This window comes from Penaeus japonicus, unplaced genomic scaffold, assembly GCF_977035675.1.
Source record: "Penaeus japonicus unplaced genomic scaffold, GWHDUDI00000001_assembly GWHDUDI00000016, whole genome shotgun sequence".
Classification (NCBI taxonomy): Eukaryota; Metazoa; Arthropoda; class Malacostraca; order Decapoda; family Penaeidae; genus Penaeus; species Penaeus japonicus.
This window is the reverse complement of record NW_028234418.1, coordinates 19,387,200-19,395,641: the sequence shown is the minus strand read 5'-3', so window position 1 is coordinate 19,395,641 and position 8,442 is coordinate 19,387,200. Positions and strand designations below refer to the sequence as shown.

Genomic DNA, 8,442 nt, shown 5'->3' with positions numbered 1-8,442 from the left:
CTCAAACCCCGCGCCGTAAGGGCTCGACAGCGCGGTTGATTACCGTTCAGTCTACACGACCCGTATAAGAGATGTTCAACCAGACGCCTTATGAGATGTCATGGACATTGACCTATTTGTTCTTGAAAGATCAGTGCTAGCGAGGTTTCCACGAACTTCCCACGGGCACTCGGCAGCACGGAATCACAAATTCAGTCCAATTCAAGTTACCAAGGTTATATGTGTGAGGAAGATGGTAGAATGCAGTAACGCATGTTCATATATACAAAATATTTACCTCCCTGACCGGGACTCGAACCCGCGCCGGTTTTATAAGGATCAGACAGGCGCGGTTGTGTATACCGTTCAGCTACACGACCCGTTAAATAAGAGATGTTCAACCAGACGCCTTTCCTGAGAATGTCATGGACATTACCTATGTGTGTTCTTGGAAAGAACCAGTGCTTAGCGTGGTTTTCACGAACATCTCCTCACGGGCATCTCGGCAGCCACGGAATCACAAATTCAAGTCCCAAATCAAGTTACCAAGGTTATATGTGTGAGAAGATGGTAGAATGCAGTGAGACGCATTGTTAATAATACAAAATATTTCCTCCCTGACCGGGGACTCGAACCCGCGCCGTTAAGATCGACAGGACGCGGTTTGTTGAATACCGTTCAGCTACACGACCCGTAAAAGAGATGTTCAACCAACGCCCTTTCTTGAGATGTCATGGGACATTACCAATGTGTTCTTGAAAGAACAGTGATAGCGAGGTTTCACGAACATCTCCCACGGGCACTCGGCAGCACGGAATCACAAATTCAAGTCCCAAATCAAGTTACCAAGGTTTATATGTGTGAGAATGCTGGTAGGAATGCAGTAACGCATTTTAATATATACAAATATTTACCTCCCTGACCGGGACTCGAACCCGCGCCGTAAGATCGACAGGCGCGGTTGTTGATACCGGTTCAGCTACACGACCCGTAAAAGAGATGTTCAACCCCAGACGGCCTTATGAGATGTCATGGACATTACCCTATGTGTTTCTTGAATAAGACACACGTGTGATAGCGAGGTTCTTCACGAACATCTTCCCACGGGCATCTCGGGCAGCCACGGAATCACAAATTTCAAGTCCCAAATCAAGTTACCCACCCGCGCCTGTCGAGTCTTACGGCGCGGGTTCGTAAGTCCCCGGTCAGAATGGAGGTAAAATCTATCTTTGTATATATTAAATGAGCGTTACTGCCCCAATTATTTCACTCCCCCATCTTCCTCACAACGGGATATACACCTTGGTAACTTGATTTTGGGACTTGAGAAATTTTGTGATTCCGGTGGCTGGAGTGGCACCGTGGCGGAAAGATGTTCGTGTTTGAAAACCTCGCTATCACTGTCTCCTTTCTCAAGAACACATAGGTAATCGTGCCCAGACATCTCAGTTGAAGGCGTCTTTGGTTTTGAACAATCTCTTTTACGGGTCGTGTAGCTGAACGCAAATTCAAGTTTCCCTAAATCAACCGGCGCCTGTCGATCTTACGGGCGCGGGTTCGAGTCCCGGTCATCAGTGAGGTAAATATTTGTATATATTAAAATGCGTTACTGCATTCTACCATCTTCTCACACATATAACCATTGGTAACTTGATTTGGGGACTTGAATTTGTGATTCCGTGGCTGCCGAGTGCCCGTGGGAGATGTTCGTTGATGAAACCTCGCTATCACTGTTCTTTCAAGAACACATAGGTAATGTCCATGAATCTCATAAGGCGTTCCTGGGCTTGAACAATCTCTTTTTACGGGTCGTGTAGCTGAAACGGTATCAACCGCGCCTGTCGATCTTACGGCGCGGGTTCGAGTTCCGGTCAGGGAGGTAACACTATTTGTATATATTAAAATGCGTTCACTGCAACTTTCTACCCATCTTCTCACACATTATAACCTTGGTAACTTGATTTGGGACTTGTAATTTGTGATTCCGTGGCTGCCGAGTCGCCTCGTGGGAGATGGGGTTGTTCGTGAAACCTCGTCTATCACGCGTTTCTTTCAAGAACACATAGGTAATGTCCATGACATCTCATTAAGGGCCGTCTGGTTTTTTGAACATCTCTTTTACGGGTCGTGTAGCTGAACGGTATCAACAAACCGCGCCTGTCGATTCTTACGGCGCGGGTTCGAGTCCCGGTCAGGAGGTAAATATTTGTATATATTAAAATGCGTTTAACTGCATTCTACCATCTTCTCACACATATAAACCTTGGTTAACTTGATTTGGGACTTGAATTTGTGATTCCGTGGCTGCCGAGTGCCCGTTGGGAGATGTTCGGAATGAAACCTCGCTATCACTGTTCTTTCAAGAAAACATAGGTAATGTCCATGACATCTCATAAGGCGTCTGGTTGAACATCTCTTTTTACATGATACGGGTCGTGTAGCTGAACGGTAATCAACCGCGCTGACGATCTTGCGGGCGGGGGTTCGAGGTCCGGTCAGGCGGTAAATATTTGTAAATATTAAATTGCGTTTCGGCTTCTACCATCTTCTCACACATATAACTCCTTGGTAACTTGATTTGGGACTTGAATTGTGATTCCGTCGGTGCCGAGTGCCGTGGGAGTGTTCTGGTAATGAAAACTCGCTATACTGTTCTTTCCAAGGAACCCATAGGTAATGTCCATTGACCTGATAAGGCGTTGTTGGAACATCTCGTTTACGGGGTCGTGTATAGCTGAAACGGTATCACGCGCCTTGTACGATCTTCCACGGCGCGGGTTCGAGTTCCCGGTCAGGGAGGTAAATATTTGTATATATTAAAATGCGTTTACTGCATTCTACCATCCTTCTCACAACATATAAACCTTGGTAACTTGATTTGGGACTTGAATTTGTGATCTCCGTGGCTGCCGAGTGGCCCGTGGGGAGATGTTCGTGAAACCTCGCTATCAACTGTTCTTTCAATGAACACATAGGTAATGTCCCTCTGACATCTCATAAGGCGTCGTGGTTGAACATCTCTTTTACGGGTCGTGTAGCTGAACGTAACCCGCTATCAACGCGCCTGTCGATCTTACGGCGCGGGTTTTCGAAGTCCGGTCAGGGAGGTAAATATTTGTATATATTAAAAATGCGTTACTGCATTCTACATCTTTCTCACACCATATAACCTTGGTAATCCTTGATTTGGGACTTGAATTTGTGATTCCGATGGCTGCCGAGTGCCCGTGGGAAGAAGATGTTCTGTTGAAACCTCGCTATCACTGTTCTTTCAAGACACATAGGTAATGTTCCAAAGGGGGTAAACAAAAACATCTCATAAGGCGTCTGGTTGAACATCTCTTTTACGGGTCGTGTAGCTGAACGGTATCAACCGCGCCTGTCGATCTTACGGCGCGGGTTCGAGTCCCGGTCAGGGAGGTAAATATTTGTATATATTAAAATGCGTTACTGCATTCTACCATCTTCTCATATATATATATATTTATATATAGACCCGTTTCAAATTGTTTACAAATGGGAGCGAGGCAACTGCTGCGCGCGCATGTGTTGCGGCAAAACAACTTTGTTTACACTACGTTGCCAACTAAATTCTGCGTGTTCATAACAACATTCGTAACGTATTTCGGAAAAGAGGCCAAAAAAATGCCGAGAAGCTGCTGTGCTTGTTGGATGTACGAAATCGCGCCACAGTGTTGGCGATCAAAAAAGATCTCTTCCACATTTTATAAGATGCTCGGCAAAGGCTCTACGCTGCCCCATTAGAGAGCAACGACGGCTCAGAGAGCCCGATCTGGAGATCTCATAAAGGCAATAAGGGAGAGTATGACTGGGAAAAACTTGGTCGGGCGTCCGTAACCTAAAATCTCGAAAGCCTTTATCTGTGCTGTAACACTTCGTTACCGGTAATAAAACCCTTTGGAGTTTTCAATTGTGATTAATTGTCTTCTTAAGCATTTGAAAATTTATTCTTTCCTTAGGCTTTCTCAATAGTTATGAAGGAAGTCATTTTTACAACGCCAGCCTAATAGGCCTGCCTTAAAAGCTTGTAATGCTCATGAAGCTGCTCAATTACTACTGTCATCAAGCAACTAAGGAATTTCTTTTCTAGTCGCTTGTTTCAGCGATGATCCATTCTCGAAAACGAAAATTTAATTCATATACTTAAGGCAATGTTCAGAAACAACCCCCCTGAACATTTTCATTCTCTTTTTTTGGCTGTTAATAGAATATGTCATAGAATTTAGAATTTGGCTTAGAGCAATACATTTTATTTAACATTTGAAGAAAGCTTATAACAAGATTGCAATTTGTTTTTTAATAAAAATTGAATTTTTTTTTTCCCCCAGTCTTACCAATATCTCCCCTTGTTTCAGCCTGTTCATAAATATTTTCAGTCATTATTGTTTCAATCTTGCCCCCCCCCCCCCCCCCCCCCCCCCCCCCCCCCCCCCCCCCCCCCCCCCCCCCGCCCCCAACCACCCCCCCCTCCCCCCCCCCCCCCCCCCCCCCCCACCCATCCCCTCACCCCCCCCCCCCCGCCCCCCCCCCCCCCCCACAACACTATTGTTAAAGTTAGAATATTTTTCTCTTTTGTAATCTAGGCAAGCGATCTGATAATCCAGAAGACCCAAATTGGGTACCAACAGTCTTTGCCCATTCTTCCGCACGAGATCATATCAGGACAGAAAATCAGCTGAAGAAAAAGGTCAAATATGAGCTGCTACAGGAAAAAAGGGAGAAGGCACTTTCCAGATGGAGAGTAACTTTGAAGCAAAATGACGAGCCTACTGATGGTAATGATAGTCAATGCAGTACCAGTTCTGTTTCAGGACAAACTGATGCTGCTATTCAATGTGACTTTGGCACACAAGAAGTGTTTCTTAAAGAGAAAATCAAACAACTTGACCAGGAATTAAGAGAGCGAAATGCTGAAGTTTATAGGCTAAGGGAAGAAAACAAGACCCTTAAAGAAAAAGCATTTGGTTTTAAAGCAATCCAATGTTCAAATGACCTGGTCAGGTTCTTCACTGGCATTGCAACAGTCTCTGTTTTTCTATGGGTAGTAAACCTTGTTAAAGGGAAAGTCAAACGATGTTACTCTGCTTTTTCAGATGAAGATCATGTTCTAATTGTCTTCATGAAGTTGCGTCTTGGTTTGCTGAATAGAGACATAAGCCATAGATTTGATTGTCCAGTGACCACTGTGTCTAAAATCATGCGCTCTTGGCTTCCTAAGTTGTCAGTAAAACTGAGGAAGTTAATAATTTGGCCAAACAGACCTGAAATTGGTCTTAATTTACCAACATGCTTCAAACAGAAATATAGGGACTGCATCTGCATCATTGATTGCAGTGAGATATTTATTGAAAGGCCCAAAAATTTGACAGCCAGGGCACAGACATGGTCAAATTACAAGCATAATAACACATTTAAATATCTCATTGGAATTAGTCCTGCAGGTGCAGTTATGTTTCTGTCTGAGGGCTGGGGCGGAAGAGTATCGGACAAGGAAATCACAGTTGAGTCTGGTTTTCTCAGCAAAATCACTCATGGAGATTGCATTTTGGCTGATCGAGGATTTTTGATTGAGGATGAACTAGGCCGTAAAGGTGCATATCTCAAAATTCCAAAGTTCACAAAAGGGAAAAAACAACTGCCGGCTAGTGATGTTCATCATTCTCGACATCTTTCCAATGCAAGAATTCATGTGGAGCGAATAATTGGGCAATTAAAAAAGTTCCAGATCCTGCAGAAAACCATCCCCATCTCCCAAGTGGACCTTTTGGATGACATTATGATTGTTGTTTCTGCAGTAGTAAACTTAAATAAAAGTGTGGTACCCAAATAGATTTTGGGCCATTTTAGAAATGCAAGACATGTCACAAACTTTGCTTCTCACTGTTGTTTTTCACTCTATTCTATTCTTTTGTGTTTGTAAACATGAAGCTCAAGTTGCCAAAAGATCAAAAGTCATTGAGACATATCAGTCTGTTTTAAGTTTAATATTATTTAGAAACAGAAACCAAATTACAACACAAAGATTAAAAAGATTTATAAAACGCATTATAAAATACATCATATTTTGAGTACTACTAACTGCAGGTCTCAAAAATATTTCTTTCATCTTTATATTTCAGTTAGAAAGGTACAATGCATAGCAAAAAGAACAAGGAAACATTTAAGGCTAAGAAGGCTCAAAAGTGAAGTTATCTCAAGACTGACTTCAAACGCTCTATTTCATATATGCAATATTCCAATAAGATAATAAACAGATAGCAAGTGGTCAAAACCAGACTATGGTCAAAGATAATTTGAAATATTATCTAGGAACACAAGAATTGGAAAGTAGTCTTTTTGAATATGATAATCTGGACAAAATTTCAATATCAAAATTTAATAACTAATTTAATAACTAGAAACAAGGTGCATAGGATTTTTTACGACAGTCACTACAAAACCAGTCCTTCTTTGGTTTCCGTGTAATATTTACGCAAGGATAGTGGAATCTTTTTATATCACAGAAAATGTTTCCGCAGCTGATCATGTTTCCAAATTCTGGCCTCTTACAAGTACAGTACATTCTTCTATCACTTCCCATACTGTCCATTTTCCTTGTCAAAATTTCAGGGAGAAAGAACTGGCAAAAGTTTGAAAATAGCACTTGTTTTAAATTTTCTACAAAAATGTCATCCTTTTTTACCATACTCTTCAGTCCCTCCTTTTTCTTGCAACAGAAAACATAAAGGTAGCCATAACTGGTTTTAGCCAATTCCATCTGAAGCTGCATTTGGTAATAGTACTTATGACCAATTTTAATATTTAGTTTATCATCCAATGGAAAATCAGTGTCTTCTTCCCAGCCATCAAAACAATCTTTGTATTTGTATGGACATTTTATTTCCAAAATTCCATTACCATGACAAGAACAAGACACTAATCCATCAGGGGATGCACCTAAAAATGGAGCTGTAGCATCAACAATCAATCCACATTGCTTAAGATGAAAGTCTGAATGCTTCACTGATTCCTCAGATACAAAATTTTCCTTGGCAAGTGGCTCCATATCTCTCCCATACTTTGTGTATTTGGAATCAAATGTCTTGTACTGCATTATTGATTTTATCAGGGATGGGTTGTTTTTCATCTTTGCAACCTGGTAACAGACAGAGGCTGTTATTCTTCCTGCTCTATGTACCATCCAGGCCTTATTCTGTGACTGCCTTTCAGTTGCTCTGCAAAGGTTATCGAAAGAGCTTTGGTAGTTACTTGAGCAGTAGGCACTATAAAGCTTTCTTCCATGTTCAGCAAGTTCGCCATGAGACATATTAATGGCAGTTGGATCAAAAAGACTTACAATTGGCTCAGGGATACAGTTAGAGTCGTTTTCTGTGTCTGTATCTGTTTCACTGTCATATTTTGCTGGTTCTGCTATTGAAGTTGAAACCACTTCAAAGGAACTTTCATATTCAGTGTCAGGTAGGCTTGTAAAAACAGCTGCCATAGGGTAAATCTGCTTAAGTTCTTTCAACTCCTCTTTTGTAATAGCATCATCTCCACTTGTTGGATCAAAACAGCTATAATTTCGATTCAAAACAACCATATTAGAGGGCTTTGGGAGCGATCTTTTCTTTGGCCGAGAAAAGTTGATAGCAGATGCTGGCACAGCTTTTATCTGTCTTCTTGAAGCTTTCCATGAACAAAGTTGACTGGTTGATGCTGTCTTCTCATTAAGTTGGTAATGGACAGCAGCCTCTAACTTGAAAAGTAATGCAGCTAAATGGCTGCATGAAGATCCCAGACCTGCCATGCATGTACAGTTTCCTGTCAAAATCCAGCCATTTGTCTTATGTAGGCACACCCATACCTTGTAAAGATTTGTGTTTTTCCCTTGTCGTTGACTTGGCAGCACCTGTCAAAAGATTAGAAATTATGTAAGAATTTTATATATACTCAGCTGCAAGGAAAATAATTCATTGTAGTCAACTTGTAAATTATTTCTAGGACATCCTGACCTTAACTTTCATTCTTTTCAAATAAAGTTTAATCTTGTCTTGTCTCTGGAATTGTTTGAGGGTAAACGTTTCAAGTTTTTATTAGAATTACTAACTACAGGCAAAATTAAAATTCTGTATCACACTTAAATGCTACCCTACCCCCCCCCCGACCCCCTCGCGCTCCTTTAAAAAAGACGAAAATCTATAAAAAGATGTATCAGAAGAAAGTTATAAAAATGAAACCCAAGTGACGCAAATACAGAGTTAGATGCACGCACCTACGTCTAATGTCTCATGTTAAACGAGTTGACACTGAAACGAAATTCCTCGAGTTACATACCTCAGTTTTTATGTAGCAGAAGTCAGATTCTTCCGTAATGTTGTGGTATAAGCAGTCTTGTACATGTCTACACAGAAAATAATCATAGGCTTCAAGTGACTTATAATATACCCTCCGCCTTCATGC

At 41.6% G+C, this 8,442-nt stretch overlaps 3 protein-coding genes across 6 annotated transcripts in view; 2 read left to right on the top strand and 1 right to left on the bottom strand.

The window, feature by feature from the left end:
- Ndae1 (Na[+]-driven anion exchanger 1) overlaps positions 1 to 8,442 on the top strand; it is a 264,254-nt gene that overhangs the window by 10,643 nt on the left and 245,169 nt on the right. The gene's annotated exons all lie outside the window — the stretch shown is intronic.
- On the top strand, positions 3,190 to 6,277 carry LOC122256741 (uncharacterized). The gene is made up of 3 exons (XM_086545644.1): positions 3,190 to 3,263; positions 3,725 to 3,833; positions 4,559 to 6,277. The coding sequence occupies exons 1-3, from the start codon at positions 3,190 to 3,192 to the stop codon at positions 5,828 to 5,830; spliced, it is 1,455 nt and encodes a 484-aa protein (XP_086401770.1). The 3' UTR covers positions 5,831 to 6,277.
- LOC122256740 (uncharacterized) overlaps positions 6,395 to 8,442 on the bottom strand; it is a 2,269-nt gene continuing 221 nt past the window's right edge. Inside the window, exons 2-3 of the mRNA XM_086545643.1 lie at positions 8,317 to 8,383; positions 6,395 to 7,891 (exon numbers count right to left, since the gene is read on the bottom strand). Coding sequence (XP_086401769.1) covers positions 6,395 to 7,891; positions 8,317 to 8,383 — 1,564 coding nt within the window. The remainder of the gene's footprint in view (positions 7,892 to 8,316; positions 8,384 to 8,442) is intronic.

What these genes read in the sequence shown, in the direction of transcription:
- LOC122256741 (XM_086545644.1), top strand. Translation starts at nt 3,190, where the DNA reads ATGGCTGCCGAGTGCCCGTGGGAAGAAGATGTTCTGTTGAAACCTCGC. An exon ending in TGTTCTTTCAAGACACATAG is followed by an intron (nt 3,264 to 3,724) that starts GTAATGTTCCAA and finishes TGCTCGGCAAAG; the next exon opens with GCTCTACGCTGCCCCATTAG. An exon ending in AAAAACTTGGTCGGGCGTCC is followed by an intron (nt 3,834 to 4,558) that starts GTAACCTAAAAT and finishes TGTTAAAGTTAG; the next exon opens with AATATTTTTCTCTTTTGTAA.